The sequence below is a fragment of the Labeo rohita genome, chromosome 8 (genome assembly GCF_022985175.1).
Source record: "Labeo rohita strain BAU-BD-2019 chromosome 8, IGBB_LRoh.1.0, whole genome shotgun sequence".
In the NCBI taxonomy this organism is placed as follows: Eukaryota; Metazoa; Chordata; class Actinopteri; order Cypriniformes; family Cyprinidae; genus Labeo; species Labeo rohita.
This window is the reverse complement of record NC_066876.1, coordinates 26,080,867-26,100,105: the sequence shown is the minus strand read 5'-3', so window position 1 is coordinate 26,100,105 and position 19,239 is coordinate 26,080,867. Positions and strand designations below refer to the sequence as shown.

General features: G+C 36.3%; 1 protein-coding gene across 1 annotated transcript in view; it reads right to left on the bottom strand.

Moving 5' to 3' along the window:
- agbl4 (AGBL carboxypeptidase 4) overlaps positions 1-19,239 on the bottom strand; it is a 435,578-nt gene that overhangs the window by 266,675 nt on the left and 149,664 nt on the right. Inside the window, exon 4 of the mRNA XM_051117092.1 lies at positions 11,591-11,685. Coding sequence (XP_050973049.1) covers positions 11,591-11,685 — 95 coding nt within the window. The remainder of the gene's footprint in view (positions 1-11,590; positions 11,686-19,239) is intronic.

Here is a 19,239-nt window from a genome sequence, read left to right as displayed (position 1 = left end):
TCCATGTGACATCAGTGGTTCAACTGTAATTTTATTAAGCTACGAGAAATATTTTTGCGTGCAAAGAAAACACAAATAATAACTTTATTCAACAATTTCTTCTTTTGCGTGTCAGTCTTCGATGCACGTTCATAAGAGCACCACGACACATCAAAAATATCTTAATTTGTGTTCTGAAGATGAACAAAGCTCTTATGGGTTTGGAATGACATGAGGGTGAGTAACTAATGACAGATTTTCCTTTTTGGGTGTACTGTCCCTTTAAGAACAACAGGTTAACAACATTTAAGACCAACAAAAGGATATAAGGATATTTTAAGGAAAGTATGGGGAAAGAAGTCAGTACAGTAATAATAATTATAACAACAGAGCGAATAAAAGATTTGCCTTCTACTCTGATTTTTGTTTACTTGCAAGTAAAACTACTTGATTTGTATCTTTGCTCTGTTTTTAATTGTTCTTTTGCTTGTAATTTGTTTCTTTGTTCATTATATTTTATTACAGACTGTTTACTTGAATAATTACTTGAAAAAATTTAAAAAGCTTTTTTTTTCTTGTATCAAAATTGGCACTGAGAATTGTAAAATTTCTCTGGTATCAACCACTGAATTGTGACAATCCTAAAAGGGTTATATAAATATCAATATCTGATATACAATTTTCAAACTTCATTAACCAAACTCCCTTAAGAAGAAATGCATAGGTCTGGTTGACAGACTTCTTTGAAAAGAAACAAGCAGCAGAATTACTTGTGAGAAGAGAGAGAGAGAGAGCTGAGCGAACCAATGATGCAGAAGAAAAAGAGGTACAGTCTATCCTACAATAAGCACCCAGAATCTCAATATGGCCATAGAATGGATCTAATGTGTCAGGAGGATCAGCAGTCAAAGGTCTCTCTCACTCTCTCTCTTGCTGAATACTAAACAGCTCTCAGTCCCGTAAAGAGCTCACAACCACTCCATCCTCCCACTTAAAAGCAATAAGCCCAATGCATCAGTCCTCCTCGTCGCTGCCAGCCTGCTAAAACACGACCGCATGGACGACAGCGCAAGAGAATGATACCTATAACTAGTCCAAAACCCCCATTAGGCTAACAACAGTCTCAGCCACGCACCCAGAACGCTCACAGACTGTCAGAGGTGTACTGCACACAAATATGGAAATGGCTCTGGCCATGAGTCAAGGTACCAAGTTAATCCAAAGAAACAACGTTGTGTTTGTAAGTTATTGGACTTTTTGGAATTTTCAAAATTTGGGTTCATGGCACAGAACCTTTGAAATATGTTTAGGAGACTTGTTTGCACCATAGATAGCATTTCCGCAGAGTTGTAGGTGGGTACAGGCGATTCTGCTAAGAGTGTACAATCTGAAAGTAGCTTATGTATATACTGGGAGTTTGAAAATTTGAGTTGGGAGTTGGGAGTAGAGTTGCCAAGTCCACTGTTTTCCAGCGGAATTTGACTACTTTTAAGCTGTTGCCGCAGGTCCCGCAGGTCCCGCAGGTAAATGGCTGTCACGCTCTGACAAAGCACATGAACAACGACGTAAAATAAATGAAAGGTATTTAATAAATCCAACAGGGAACACAGGAGACACAGGGTAGCAACATTAACGTCCGACAAGGAAAGGGGGAAAACACACGCTATAAATACACAGACTGATTACAACCACAGGTGCAGACAATAAGGGAAATACCAAAACACACAAAGCTGTAGGGGGAATTGATGGGAGAAACCAACTAAACAGTCCAGGGGTGTGACAATGGCTTGACAACTGCATAAATTATATCTGACTGAAATGTTTGTATTGAAATATTTTCGATTTGTGAATTAGTTTCATCAATGATTCACTCACACTTTGGGTGTGTAAGCAAGGTTTACTCTACACAATAGCAATTTCTACCAGATTAAATATTTTATAACTAAACATAACTAGAAAAATGTTTAAAATAAATAAATAAATAAATTCCGACTTGGAAAATATTGCTCCTCTAAACTCCTTTAGCATGGTTGCATCCGAAATTACATACATTCCTAGAATACAGTAGGTGAAAAACAGTATGTGAACAGAGCAGTACACTTGAGGCCAAAAGTTTACATACACCTTGCAGAATCTGCAAAATGTTAATAATTTTACTAAAATAAGAGGGATCATACAAAATACATGTTATTTTTTATTTAGTACTGACTTGAATACGGTATTTCACATAAAAGACGTTGACAAATAGTCCACAAGAGAAAATAATAATTGAATTTATAAAAACGACGCTGTTCAAAAGTTTACATATGCTTGATTCTTAATACCTGAATGATTCATAGCTGCATTTTTTTATTTAGTGATGGTGATAGTTGTTAATGAGTCTCTTGTTTGTCCTGGACAGTTAAATTGCCTGTGTTCTTCAGAAAAATCTTTCAGGTCCCACAAACTCTCTGGTTTTTCATGCTGTTTTGTGTATTTGAACCCTTTCCAACAATGACTATATGATTTTGAGATCCATCTTTTCACACTGAGAACAACTAACAAAATGAATTAAAGGGGTCATCGGATGCTAAGTTCACTTTTTCATGTTGTTTGAACATTAATGTGTGTTGGCAGTGTATGTACAAATCTACCCTATAATGATAAAAATCCATGCAGTGGTTTTTAATTAATCAGTAAAAATAATATCCCCTTTTTCAAATTGAGCCATTCTCAGATGCCTCTCCCATGATAGTTGATTGACATGAGCATTTTACCTCAGATCAGCTGTAACAGTCCGACCTCCATTGTTTCGATGCCAAAGCAGGGATGTAAATTAGACATGAATATCTCAGATTGAGCGATTGAGGTGTTGTGTTGCTGGATGTAATAATAAACATAGTGGTCATCATTTACTCCCGACATCTGAACCGCTGAAGATGCAGTGGATTACGTTTGTTTGTGAAGGAAATGCACCTCCCGATCTACATAAATGCATCTATGTTCGCATGAGTCATTTGTGATCCAGCTTCACCTACAGCAGAAGTGAGTATAAGGGTTTTTTTTATGAATCTTTGCAATCGCCTTTCCTAATATCGTGTTAGTTAGCATGTTTAGGGGCTAAACGTGGCTAAATGCTGCTAAAGTAAACAGGCTCGTCGCTCCACAGAGAGAAGAGAGGGGTGGGACGAGCAGAGCTCATTAACATTTAAAGCAGCCTCGACCAGAACAAGAAACAGGGGTGGGGTGAAAACTTTTTTAATTCGAAGATCAGGGTAAATGTAACTTATTTTGTCATTCTGAGAAACTTGTAAGCATCTTCTGTAGCTTCTGAAGGGCAGTACTAAATGAAAAGAAAAAAGCTATTCAGACAAAATAAGAATAAGTTCAAAAGTTTACACCCCTGGCTCTTAATGCAGCTTTTTTTCCTTCTTAAGCATCAGTGAGCATTTGAACCTTCTGTAATAGTTGCATATGAGTCCCTCAGGTGTCCTCAGTGTCAAAAGATCAATCTCTAAATCATACAGTCATTGTTAAAAATGGTTCAAATACACAAAAATGCTGGAAAACCAAAGAATTTTTGGGACCTGAAGGATTTTTCTGAAGAACAACGGGCAGTTTAACTGTTCAGAACAAACAAGGGACTCATGAACTACTATCACTAAACAAAAAAAAAAAAAAACATTCAGGTAACAACACAGTACTTTTGAACGGGGTCATTTTTATAAATTCAACTATTATTTTCTCCTGTGCACTGTATGTAAACGTTTATTATGTGAAATATCTTATACAGGTCAGTACTAAATAAAAAATAACATGCATTTTGTATGATCTCTCTTATTTTGATAAAATAATTAACATTCAGCAGATTCTGCAAGGTGTACATAAACTTTTGAACTCAACTGTATGTTAAAAAAAAAAAAAATATATATATATATATATATATATATATATATATATATATATATATATATATATATATGCTTATTGGCCTGAATATGCTACAGTGTGGATCAGAATACGCCAGACTAAATGTCTAGTTATGCAAGACTAGGCTACTTCATATTAATGAGACTTATGATCCTCCCACAGCTCCAGCAAACCGTGACTTGCGTTCTTTCAGAACAGACAGACAGGAGGTCAAGATGAAGAACAAAGACGGACTGTCTGAAATGATTGCGTGCCATCTTGTGTGGTGTAGCTTCAGTGCTGTCAGATCTTCTGCTGTAAGATGTTGCTTGTCAGCTGTTATAACCTGCTTCTGGAACTTCCTTCACCCCGATAATTACTGCACCTGTTGCTGGACTGTAGGCGCATAAACACGCGCATATATCCAGAAACAAACATGCACGCATCCAAGTTCCAATCTGATGCCTGTCTGTCTATCATGGAGGCCAAGAACAGATGAGCCCCAGGCGGCGCGCACACGCACGCACGCGCACACACACACACGCACACACAGGGCTCCAGCATCAGCCAGCCTTGAGGAAGAACGGTCTCTGCAGATAGAGATAAAGGTTTCAACTTTCAGGTTAAAAGTGACTTTTTCTACAGATAAAGGCAGCAATGGCAATCTGTTCTCTTCTTTTTTTCTTAAACTGTCTCTCTACTTTTCTCACTCTCTCTCTCTCTCCCACGCTCAATCTTTTTTTCTTGACTTTATCCAATGCTGCATACAGGGCTGGATCAGACAGTTAAAGCTGCTCTTTGCTTTATTTCATATCTACTTGTCAAAGAGAGATTAGCAGTTTTTGAGCTGTTCCACTTTGCTGTCATGATGGAAAATGAACGAAAAGGAGAATATGAAAGAGAAATTCACGGGCAACAACAATACAAACCAAATGCTCAAGAGAAATGAAAGATGGCTGCTTGGGGTTTTTAAATCTCAAAACACTGAGATGACACTATTTGTCTGCAAATTTCAAATGTCTTCTGAAATTGCCCCTAAGCAACTATGAATCACAGAAGAATACTCACATACTTGGTTGAAACCATGGGCGGGACATACTTAAGGAATCAACCCATTTCTTTTTTTAAATAGCCAACAGTCTTTAGTTTATGCTTCTACTACATCATACAAAAGCTAAAAGATATATCTCTGTACCTTATTTAACACTAAATGGTACATTAGCACCTTAAAGGGATAGTTTACCTAAAATGAAAAATCTGTCATTAATTATTCACCTTTATGTTGTTCCAAACTTGTAAGACCTTTGTTCATCTTCAGATCTTCATCTTCGCACAAAAAGTATTCTCATAGTTTCATAAAATCTATTTTAACAATGTTTATGGGCTTTGAACATGGTAGTTACATTGTTGTCTATGCAGGATCAAAAAGCTCTTGGATTTCATCAAAAATATTTTAATTTGTTCTGAAGATGAGTCTTACGGGTTTTGAACGACATGAGGGTGAGTAATTAATGACAGAATTTTCATTTTTAGGTGAATTATCTCTTTAAAGGTACATATTAATACTGTACACATGAAAGTCAATATATAAAAGCAATGAAGAAACTAAAGAATCTGTAGTTACGTTGCAAGCATTTGATGGCTGAGAAAGTATAAGCATTAGCATAACACACTGAAAAACTTTACGACTAACAAAAAACTTGCTGGTGGTAGTCAGAAGCAGATGGCATTTATAATTTATAATTTAGAGGGAATAGTCGAATTTTGAACAATATCATCATTTCAATATCATCATCAGCAATACCTATATATAGATGTCAGATTGAAGCCTTGGTGCCTTTTGAAGCCATATTTTTTTAATTATTCAATAAGCATGCCTTTGTAACTTTTCTGATTGGTTGTCAGGCAAGGTTAGTACAAAGTAGACCTGTATGAACCAGGTAACTAGAGAAAATATTGGACATAAAATGCACTTTAATTCATGCGTAGAATTTATACCCGTTGCACCATCTCGGTGTAGTGCTACGTCTGACACTAAATTTTACGCCTAGTCAAAGGTAGGTGTAAAATAAAAAAAAAAGTCATTTGCACGGACATGATTCATTTTTAATTAATTATTGCAGACACCAATATTATCCCTTAATATTTCTATTCAACATCTTGCTTGGACTGTATAAACGCTTGGAAATACTTAGGCTAACATGCACAATTGTCACATAAAGTCACATTTACCTCAGGAAAGACATTCATTGTACATAAACTCGAAAGTCAGCTTGAAAAATAACTCTTGAGAGAAGCATTGCATTACATTCATTTTATTTTACTTACTGATGAAATTATTTCACGGTGACTTCACTTATTATGATGTCTTGAGCAATTCAGTTCTATATTAGTAGTTGTAGCCATTGCAGCGTAGATGTCGTCTCAGCTGTCACTGCGGGAGAATGTGTCAGCGTGGATGTGCATCGTCTACGCCGGGCGTAGTTGCACCTGATCGCAATTTTAGCTGGTGCAACAGGTGTAAATAGTTATCGTAAAGTTGGACGTTGCAAAGCCCAGCGTAGGGATAAAGGTGCATTCATGCCACATCGGAATTCCCGTAATTACGAGATTCTAACTTGTAAAAAGCTTTCACGTCCTCATAGAACTCGTAATTACAACTTGTGAACTGGGAGTCTTCTGAGAGCTACGACTTGTACCACATGACCGCTGTACCACCTGACCAGTGTAGGCTCTGGTGTTGTCATAGAAAAGCATAATTCCGAGTCTGAGGACATGAACAGCTCAGAGTAGAACGTCACATGTTGTGATCTCGAAATTACGGTAATTACGATATGCCGTGAACGCAGGATTACACCCAGCTTTTTAATGTCTAGCTGGTGTAACCGGCCCCTTATGTAGCTTCGCCCCTTTTTAGCACTGCTCTATTCCATTTTTGTATTTCCAAAGCGTGGAAGTAAGGTTGGAAGTAAGGTTATCACAGACATGAACTAAAAACTACAAGATTTGGACTCCAAGGAGTCTTTGAAGCATTATTATGCATTATGGACTCACATTTTAGCCAGAATCAATGTAATAAAAATGCCTTAATGATGGATATGTTTCTTACGAACGCACAGCTTTTCACGTCACAAGGAGTTAATTGATAGACTGGAGACGTGGGTTACTTTGATGTTTTTATCAGCTGTTTGGACTCCCATTCATTGCAGGGAATCCATTGGTGGGCAAGTGATGTCATGCTAATTTCTCAAAACCTGTTCAGATGAAGAAACAAACTCATTTACATCTTGGAAATTTCAACAGGCGCTTTTTACTGGTCAACAGCATTGCTACACTAACCAAAACCTAAGTAGCATAAAAATTCATTTAGAACGAGTTGCACCACATAAACTTTCGCATTTACTTAAGTTTCACACACAATCTATTAAATGCCACATATAGCCGCTCTGCACATATAGCCATTATCACGTGTGTGTCGTGTGGAAGGAGCATGTGTACCTCCACGCAAAAGTGTGTGTGTAAGGCCTCCCTTTGTGTCGCAGCATGTTGTTTTCACACCTCTATAATTGGATGCGAAACGGAGAGGATCGTCTTGCGTTTGTGTGAGAATTACGTGGTCTTTCCTCGCCTTATTGAAGTCCTAATGCCCGAGTCTGCAGCGCAGCGGCGGTGGCCAGCGTGCGGTATGATCAGCTCACCCTGATCCCGCCATCTGATGGCTATCACTGTGGCATTTGTACACAGAGGTTCTCTGTCGCTTCCGCCTGGGTATTCAGAGTCTCTAAATGCTACAGGCTTATTTTCACACCGCGTGTCGCAGACCGACACAAACGGCGGTCCTTTGAGCTCCAGATTGGTATAAAAAAAATTGCACGACTCAGACAATGACTTTGATGCCGGTGGAAATAAAAGAAATGTCGTCTAATGCCAATCTGCCTCCTCCCTGCTATGAAAATGTTTAAAACGTTAGCAAAAAAATTGCTCCATTTCCAGTTAGCCAAAAAAGTTTTTTTTTTTGAGAATGAAAGGCGTTTGTGTAACAATGAATTACTGTTCAAGGACTGTCACAAAGAGTAAAAATAAGACTGATGGTTGGAACTGTGACACACAGGGTATATTGAGAAGTTTTGTGCTTGTGGCGTCCTGGGTTTTTATTATATTATTAAAATTATTATTTACTTAATGAAATAAAGGATTGAAACTAGGATTACCAGTCAAGTCAACTGCTGATTATAGCATTCATTTAGGTCTACTCCTGTTTTCATGTTGTTCATTTTTACAGCAGATGATAATTATTAATGATAATTTATGTCCCAGGGGTTGTTTTTTTACAAAATGAACATACTAATTGAATAAATGAACAAATCTAACACATTAAACTTTTTTTTTTCATTTGGTAATATAAAGGATACAACTTTACCAGGCCTTTATTCTTGCTATTTTTAAAAATTATTTTTTATCATTTTAACTTTTACCTGACCCAGTTTTAAAATATGAAAACCCACCATAAAAATATAATTTTGTTGCATGTTAAAAACTATGACAATCTATAAGGTAATTATATTTGTGAGCATACTATTTTTATTCATATTTTAATTCTGTGTCAAAAAAAAAAAAAAAAAAAACAGCAGTGGATCATTCAGGTAACAACACAGTATTAGGAATCAAGTTTGAAAACTTTTGAATAGGGTCATTTTTATGAATTCAACTATTATATTCTTCTTGTGGACTATATGTAAACATCTTTTATGTGAAATATATTATTCAGGTTCGTTTGAGAAACACAGTTACTATATAAAGGTAAACAAAGTACAAATAATTATTATTTTATCATAATTGCACAGCGTTATTAATTTCTAAAAAATGGTTTGCAATAAAAACTGGGCTACGGCACGCCACAAACTCCTAAATAACCCTGGCACACTCCTGAGGGAAATGTTAAACATGGGCACGTAGGAGACGTCAACTTGACTGTGAAATGTTTTGCAGTCCATTGTTTTCCGGCAGCATCTCCATCTAATTGTCTTGTCCCATTAGGCCGTGACCAGGGTTTGGCAGAGGAAGACAGGCTCCCTTGGCAGATGCCTGCCATTTGTCTGAATGCCCTTGATCGACTCGTGACAGATGTCAAGGCTTCCGTTGAGCGGGTACTCTCCGTCACATGACCTCTGTTCGGCGCGTCAGGATAACGTGGCGTAGTGGCTCTCTCGCACGCACCCGTATGGATGCACGCACACTTCGGCATCCATCAGTTCCCTGCTATTACCTCTGACAGGCCTCACCTGCCCAGACTGCATGGCCCATGCAAATTCAACCTGGCAGATGAGTGTTTGAATGGTAATGCAGCACTCTGATTGATACTGATAGGAGGCGGGGATGTGTGTGTGTGGGTAAGTGGGATTTGCAAACTTAACTTTTCCAAAAGTTGTTGGAAGTGCTCAAGGTACAATGGCACACAAGTCATTCACACGCTAAGGGACTGAAACTTGTTGCTGGAACAAGTTTGTGAAAACAGCCCCAGGGTGCAGCCAACTATTAAAGCTCTTATAGCTCTTTTCCCCACTGTGTAAGGATCTGTGCAAAACCGATCACAAAACAAAACCTCCATGTTGCTGGCTGATATGATATCCAGAATCTGGAAGTTGGGAAAATAATTCATCTAAATGTAACCCTGGACCACAAAACCAGTCTTAAGTAGCACGGGTGTACTTGTAGCAACAGCCAAAAATACATTGTATGGGTCAAAATTATCGATTTTTCTTTGACGCCAAAAATCAGGATACTAAGTAAAGATCATGTTCCATGATTATATTTTTTACATTTCCTACTGTAAATATATCAAAACTTATTTTCTGATTAGCAATATGCACTGCTAAAAACTTAATTCGAACAACTTTAAAGGTGATTTTCTCAGTATTTAGATTTTTTTGCACACACAGATTCCAGATTTTCAAATAGTTGCATCTCGGCCAAATATTGTCCTTTCCTAACAAACATACATCAGTGGAAAGCTTATTTATTCAGCTTTCAGGTGACGTATAAATCTCAGTTTTAAAAAACTGACTCTTATGACTGGTTTTGTGGTCCAGGGTCACAAATCATCTAAAGAAATGGCTTTGTAAAAAATGAAATAAATAAATAAATAAATCTTGTATAAATAGTTACAATACGTCTATAAGATCTGTTTAAAATACACTACCATTTGAAAGTCTGGGGCCTGTGATTTATTTTTATTTTTTTATTAAATGAAAACTTTTATTCTACAAAGTGGCATTAAATTGATCAAAGGGGACAGTAAAGACATTTATAATGATAAAATATTTCTATTTTAAATAAATGCTATTTATCAAAGAATCCTGAAAAAATATATCACAGTTTCCACAAAAATATTAAGCAGTTTTCAAAACTAATAAATAAAATAGTTTCTTAAGCACCAAATCAGCATATAACAATAATTTCTGAAAGATCACGTAACACTGAAGACTGGAGTAATGGCTACTGAAAATTCAGCTTTGCATCACAGAAATAAAAAGTACATTAAAAATATATTACAATTAAAACCAATGATGTAATGATATTTTAGAATGTTAATGTTCTTACTGCCCCCCCCCCCCAATACACTAATGCAGCCTTTAGAAAAAACTTTCACTAATTAATATATATTAAAAAAAGAATTGTCCCAACTTTCATTATTTTGTTATGAATTTTCAATATAAACCATTTCATTTATATTATTCATTCATTAAAACACTACATTAAAAAATAATTCAGCTAATTTGTGTGAAAACTAATTGCAGGATCATAAATAATCAGCGAGCACAAAGATCTTATGAACGACGCAACTAGACTCTGATTAGTAAAGTACACAACAACAAGACACTAAATAAGGAACTGTATGTACTTGTCAGTTTGTCTTTAGTATAGACAAAGATATCAAATAGGCCATATGTGAAGAATAGCAGAAGGCACAGTGAGCAGGAAGGATTTGATCTTATCTTCACATTGATGTAATACATGTAGCCATTTATCAGACATCCAAAAATACCCACAGCCAGGGGACTGCATTTGTCTTTCACGCATCTCCTCGTCCATGAAGGCAGACGCGTTTCTAATAAAACCATTCCTACCGCTGACAGAGTGCAAAGAGTCAAGCTGATTAAAAGACGCATAAAAAGATGTTTAGGGAAAATGGCGCCAGTGTGACTGCTGTAAACAGTCACGTATAAGGAGTTTGTCCAGCCCGAAGCTCACTTCCTTCTCTGGCATTTCTCATAATTCCTCTATCAACAGCCCTGTCACTGTCCCTTTTTTCTACCCAGACGGCATCACCATGGAGACCAAACATCCCCGGCAACACAACCTCTCATCTGGAACATCAAACACACCATTGTCAACTTGGAGAAGGAAGAGAAAGTGAGAAAGCGTTGAATGCTTCCTTTAAGGAACACCGGCAGTGTGAAAACTCGAAGAGGTGGTAACGAAAAATCCTGTTGTTTGCGGGAGAGAGATAAGACAGTCAGATATGATGACAGTGTACGCAGTCAAGTCTTATTCGCTGTGTCTGCAGGGCTTGTGTGGAACCCGTGCTCGGGCTCGCGTTACACAAATGGGAAGAGGCAGAAACTACGCATGGAAGATAAGTCGAGGATTTGTTATTTGGAATTAAAGCGTGGAGAGCGCAGTGTGTAGGTGGAGATGTGATATTTGCAGAGGGTATGAATACCATTTAGGCCGGCTGGTCGACTTCACCACGGGGGACATCCCGTCTCTGTACAGGCTCTTCGTCTTGCTGAAGTTCACAATGTTGAAAATCACCCTCTGAAACAACCAGAAACAGACATTTTTAGCCAGATGGAACCAGGGGTATTTTATTATATATGAAAATTAACACTAGCGGTAAGGAAAACAACAACAAAAATGGGAGCTTGCAACAAACTGAAAAACAAAACTTTTTTGTATGTGACATTAAAAGGCAGGCAAATCCAAAAATCGGTGATAAAATAAAATAAAATAAAATAAATATACCCCTAGGTAACTGCTTTAATAAACAAATGGAACCAAGGTTATTTTAATATATATGAAAACGGACACTAGCGTGGAAAAAAGGGATTTTGCATACAAACTAAAAATAAAATTCTTCTGTTTGTGACATTAAGTGACAATAAATGCTTAGATAACTGCTTAATAAAATGGAATCATGGTTATTTTATTATATATGAAATCTAACACTAGCAGTGAACAAAATAAAAAATAAAAAAATGGGGGTTTACAAACTAAAAACAATTTTTTTTTGTATGTGACATTAAAGGACAGATGAATCTAAAATAAAATAAAATAAAATAAAATAAAATAAAATAAATCCCTAGATAACTGCTTAAATAAACAAATGGAACCACGGTTATTTTATTATATATGAAAACAAACACTAGCAGAGGAAAAAAAAAAAAACAATAACAGCAACAACAAAAATGTGATTTTGCAAACAAACTAAAGATAAAATTCTTTTGGTTGTGACATTAAGGGGGAGATAAATCTAAAAATTGGTGAACTGGTGATCAAAAACAAAACAAAACAAAACGCTTAGATAACTGCTTAATTAATCAAATGAAACCAAGGTTTTTTTTTTTTATTACAGGTAAAAATAAAACACTAGCAGAGAAAAAAACAACAACAACAACAACAACAAGAATGGGATTGTGCAAACAAACTAAAGAATTCTTTTGTATGTGACATTAAGGGGCAGATAAAACTAAAAATTGGTGGGATCAAAAAAAAATAAAAATAAAAAATAAATAAAATTAAATTAAATTAAATTAAATTAAATTAAATTAAAGCTTAGATAACTGATAAAAAAAAATTAACCCCAGGTATTTTATTATGTATGAAAACGAATACTAGCAGTAAAGGGGAAAAAAAAACATTACAAAATGTGGGTTTGCAAACAAACTGCAAAAGAAAGCTTTTTTGTATGTTACATTAAGGGGCAGATAAATCTAAAAATTGGCGAATTGATGATCAAAAACAAAACAAAACAAAACAAAACAAAAACGCTTAGATAACGATAACTGCTTAAACAATCAAATGGAACCAAGGTTTTTTATTATAGATAAAAATAAAACACTGGCAGAGAAAAAAAAAACACAACAAAAATGGGATTTTGCAAACAAACTAAAGATAAAATTATTTTGTATGTGACATTAAGGGGCAGATAAACCCAAAACTTGATGGGATCAAAAAAATTAAATTAAATTAAATTAAATTAAATTAAATTAAATTAAATTAAATTAAATTAAATGATTAAAAAAATGGAACCACAGGTATTTTATTATGTATAAAAAAAAAATACTAGCAGTAAAGAGGAGAAAAAAAAAACATTACAAAAATGTGGGTTTGCAAACAAACTGCAAAAGAAAACTTTCTTGTATGTTACATTTTGGGGCAAGTAAATCTGAAATCAATGAGATCGCAATAGAAAAAAACTGACAATAAATAGAGGCTACAGCAAATAATAAAGTCTCACTGAGTTAACCATGCAAATGATCCAAAACAAAACTCTTGATTAAATTAATTACATTCTATAGCATGAATTTCTCATTCTTTCCATCTTGTTCTCTGGTGAAGGGCTCTGATCCAGTCCATCCTGCTGAATCATGAATGCCCCAGAGATGCCAGAGCGATGGTAGTTACAATTTAGTATTAAATGCAGCAGTCGAACATTTATAGCTCATTAAATTGTCTCCAAACACTATAGTACGCTGTGTCATGAATTTGATGAATAAAACTTCAAACTTCACTGAGTACTGAGTATAATGCTGTTTCTGATCATTTGTTGTGTGTCAGGCAGAGGGAACAATTTGTAGTGCTATGTAATCAATACCACACAGATTATACCAACAAAATAAAAACTTTATGAAGCATTAAAACTAACAGCTCTACTTTTCAGCAAAGATCTGAAATTCTCAATCGGGCTGCTCTTCACAGAACCTCACAGCAAGTTTCAAAATTAGCAGCGCAAATGGGAAGTGCTGTACGAGACACCAAACGTGTTAAAAGAATCTTGCAGGATCTCGCTGACTACATAATGCGAAGATTGTGTGAACTTACAAGCAAGACAATAGAGACAAAACTGTAGAAGGATGTGAGAGTTTCTCTTCATTTCCTCTGACATATGTAACTGCAGAAATAACAAAACACTCTCTGCTGATGTATTTGCAAAAGAAAAACAACACCGCAGGAAGTGAAGGTCAGGTTATGTTAAGGTGAAAGACGCAGGGTTTGGTGGTCACGTCTCATATTGCACTACAGCAGTACCTCGGAAAACCTGGGCTATATTTAAATTTGTATACAATCCATACTGTATGCTGATACAGAGACAAACAGGTTCCAAAAGCTGTGTTAAAGGGTTCATCGGATGCAAAATTCACTTTTACATGTTGTTTGAACATAAATATGTGCTGGCAGTGTGTGTACACAACCACGCTATAATAAAAATCCACCCTTTCTCAAATCAATCCATTCTCAGATTCTTGGCTGTGTGGCGTCACACAGACCAAGGCCGCTCCCACGATTGTTAATTGACATGGCCGCCTTACTTTCGAGTGAGCTGTAAACTGTCCACCATTATTTTGATGCCGGAGCAGGAGTAGACAAGAATGTCTCCTAAGCCATTGAGGTGTTTTGTTGTTGGATAATAAAGAACATAGTGGTCGTCATTTACTCCCGACATCTGAGCCGCTGAAGACACAGGGGATTACGGAATATGCCCCCTGATCTACCTAAATGCGCCTATGTTCATGCGAATCATTCGTGATCCATCTCTACCTACAGAAGAAGTGAGTATAAGGTTTTTTATGATTATTTCCTAATAATGTGCTACTTAGCAAGTTCCACGGCTGAACAACCGTTCGTCACCATTCGAGAGGGGCAGAATGAGCAGAGCTCATTAGCACTTAAAGAGACACGGGTTGCTGTGGACAGAGCTGTTTTTGACAAAGGTAAAAAGGGTGTTATTTTACACGGAACACAAATTAAGATATTTTTGCTGAAAAATATCTTAGAGAGCTCTCTGACCCTCCATAGACAGCAAGGGTACTACCACGTTCAAGGCTCAGAAAGGTACCAAGAACATTGACAAAATGGTCCATGCGACATCAGTGGTTCAACTGTAATTTTATGAAGCTACCAGAATACTTGAATAAAGTTATTTTTGTTTTCTTTGCGCACAAAAAGTATTCTCGTAGCTTCATAAAATTATGATTGAATCACTCGTCGCCTTAGAATTATATGGTTCTATCTGCGTTCTCAGCACTTTTGAGATATTAAGCTTCAAAATTTTTGCGTTCCATTGACCCATTTTTGTTTTCTAAAAAAAAGCCCAAAATGTACACAGCTTACAAAAGAAACACCACATAATGTAAATAAACTGTCACCGAATAAGAAAATGTGAATGACTCAAATTTGACAAAAATGTCAGATAGAACCTTAGAATTCTAAGGCGACACACTGATGTCACATACTATTTTGTTGATTTTCTTCATACCTTTCTGAGCATTGAACATGCTGTCTATTGAGTGTCAGAAAGCTCTGAGAGTTCAATAAAAATATCTTAATTTGTGTTCTGAAGATGAACAAACGTCTTACAGGTTTGGAAAAACATGAGGGTGAGTAATTAATGACAGAATTTTCATTTTGGGGTGAACTAACCCTTTAAGATATTTTTGATGAAATCCGAATGCTTTCTGAGCCAACAGACACCTTCAAGGCCCAGAAATTAAGTAAGGATATTGTTAAAATAGTCCATGTGACACCAGTGGTTCAACCGCAGTGTTATTCAACTATGAGAATATTATATGTGCCCAAAAATATATATATAAATAAACAACAAATTTTTTCAACAATTTCTTCTCTTTAGTGCCAAAACTGCCATGCGTTATACAGTACATACTTTTACTATGTAGTACAACCATACAAATTGGGACGCAGCCTGGTTCAAGGCTCATTACCTACAGCTAGCAGTTCTCCTTTGTCACATCCCTTCTTTTACCCACCTGTCATGAGTCTAGACCTGGGGTTGCTGCAGCATGACTGGGGCAATCTGAGGGCAGGCGGATTTGTCTTCAAACCCTTTTTCTAATATCAGTAGAGAATGAAGTTTATGAAATATGAAGTGTATAAATAGTACAGACAATGCTAATAATGATATGTCCAAACTGTAAATGACTCCCTGTGATAAACCATATCAAATTCCCAATTAAGCCCAGGTGTAGAAGTCAACAGCGTGCAAACGAAATCCAATTACAACCATTCTCTCTTTTTTTTCAGTGCCCGCTTTCTCCACCAACGCCCCCACCACCCCCCATCCATCCATCCCGCTGTTCCCCTCCCATCAGCGGCTGCAGTCACAGAAGATGGGGGATTGTGGTCGGCCTGAATCAGCCAGGGCTAAAATGACATTTAACTGATGTTCAGACGCGAGGTAGCTGCTGGAACGGGTAGATAAGACCATTGCTGCTGGCATTTCAATTACACTTTTACTGCCCTACACATCTGTTGCCAGCCTACTTTCAGTCTTTTTTTTTTCCCACAGGCAAATACATCCTCATTCCACTACCTTTACATCACGCCACTCTTTCTTCTTCTTTTTTTCCACCACAAAATTCAGATTGTCTGCTTTGGCAGGTGGTTTCTGGGTCTAGACTGGAATGTATTGCTAGATTTGTCTAACTTGAGGGTGGGACGCAGTGGGGTCAGTTCTCTCTCCAGCCCAGTGGTTCTCAACTGGTGGGTCACGACCCAAAAATGGGTCACAGGTCTGTTTTGGGTCATATGACAGCAGGGGAAAAACAATGCTAAATGCAGCTAACAAAATAAATAGGCATCTCAGAGTTTAAAGGGGAATAGAAAACAACAGGGATACGTTGCAAGCTTGATTTTTAACACTTTATCTTTCAAAATTTTACAGTTGAGGTCAAAAGTTTGCATCCCGTTTCAGAATCATTAAAAATGTGAATTACTTAACCTAAATAAGAGGGATCATTCAAAAGTCACATTATTTTTTATTTAGTATTGACCTGAATAAGATATTTCACATAAAAGATGTTTACATATAGTCCACAAGAGAAAATAATAGTTGAATTTTCCAAAAATGACTGATTCAAAAGTTTACATCCCCTTGATTCTTAATACTGTGTTGTTCAAAAGTTTTCACCCCCGGCTCCTAATGCATCGTTTTTTCCTTCTGGAGCATCAGTGAGCATTTGAACTTTCTGTAATCAAGGGGATGTAAACTTTTGAACCTGGCCATTTTTATAAATTCAACTTATTTTCTCTTGTGGACTATATGTAAACATCTTTTAGGTGAAATATCAAATTCAGGTCAGTACTAAATAAACAATAAAATGCATTTTGTATGATCCCTCTTATTTTGGTAAAAGAATTAACATTTTTACTGATTCTGAAAGGGGGATGCAAACTGTATCTGTAATAAAACTCACACAGAACAAAGCTGTATGCTTCTGTGAAGTTTAAAGGTGACTCCTTTAGCTGACGTTGTCAGAATTGATCTGTATCATTCGTACCTCTTCACCACTTATATTCACAACACCATGAGAAGCTGCTTTCTCTGTCATCATTTGCTACAGCGTCTTCATCACAGTCAACAGGGGAGTTACTCCAAAGAAGGGAGGGGTGTGGGTTAAATTGAACGCACATCTCATCTCAGGCTCATTAAGAGCTTTATGTAAGAAAGAAAGAGAGAAAATGCACACATACATACTGTAAGTCACTGGTGGGCTCCCTTGTGCTAGTTAAGCCAATGTATCTACACTAAGGAGTAATTTGGAGTTGGTTCCCAAAGCAGCGCAGCTCTGGTCATAGAGGAACTGTGAGAAAGGTAAATTTAATTACTGATAGAGAGACAGGAACACATTACCATCCAGCCTCCCTGAGATGTCATTTCCATCAGGCATGTCAAGTTCTTTCAGTGCTTTTTACACTGATATATTCACACTCACCTGGTGTCTCGTGTCATGGAGCCTGACTTTTGACTTGAAGTATGGTCCACTTTGAAGCTTATTCTATCTTATTCTTATCTTATCAACATGCAAATATAATTTCTAGCACTGGGTAGTGACACAAATTTCACAATTCAGCTAATTTTCTATTCACAAGCTTGTGATTCGATAAACACAACAAACATTAAAAAAAAAACATATTTAGCAAATTCTCTTCTCTACAGTTAATTTTTCTAGCTGACTAACGAATGTATGGTCAACAAATATGTTTTTTTCCTGAGGTAAATGTGACTTTATGTGACATATTGTTTACCAGCTGTGACATTGACATCTTTCCGCAGTTGAAACACTGATTGAGCAATTACATGAGACAGGGTACGGATTTTAGTAAGTTGAACTCTTTCATTTGACATACCTTCGGATGTTTATTCATGTTTATTTTGTTCTGTAACTGGTATTAAAGTAGAGGAGACGATCAGTTCATTTGCGCTTTGCACTGCCGCTTCTCTTGAACTGAGGAGCTACAGCAATCTGTCACTCCACATTAAACAGTGCCAAAATGGTATTTATTCTTTAAGTAATGTAATAAAATGGATAGAATTTATTTTATATTAAAAGTAACAAAGCACAAAGCTTATTGCGATTTATTGAACTGGAGGAGCGCTACAATGTTTTGTTTATTAACTGAAGAGAGACAAGACTAATCAATTCTTGGGTTTTAAGAAGCAATATTATTTTGTAAAAATTTTATTTTAAAATTAGGAAATCAATATTTTTACCCAACGTTAGTAATTTATAATATATATACACATTGGTATCAGCATTATATATAAACTGTACAAATGCTAACGCTAATTTATTTCCATTATAAAACATTTACATTTAGATTACCACTCAAAGGTTTAGGGTGATTAAGATTTTTCTTTTTGGAAAGAAATTAATACTTTTATTCGGCAAGGATACACTATATTGCTTCAAAGTGACAAAAAAGACATTTATAAAGTTACAAAAGATTCTATCAAAAGAATCACAGTTTTCAACATCGACAATTATTACAAAAAATGTTTCCTTAGCACCAAGTCGGTGATGTAGGAGGAAGAAAGAAAAGTCAGAGAGAGGAAAAAAAAAAAACATTCTATGCATCTTTGCAGACTCTGCAATTAATAAATAATTCTGCACTTTTGTGGCACCATAGCACAATAGCTACCATTTCATTTATGTTAACAGTTGCTGTTGTTATATAGTTAGTGGCTGCATTGCTGTAGTAAAGATCTCATTAAAACCTGATTCTGGGATTAAAGAAGAATCCTCTTATTTACATGAGTCACACACACCTGCTCCAGAGGCAAAGTTCTCCTAC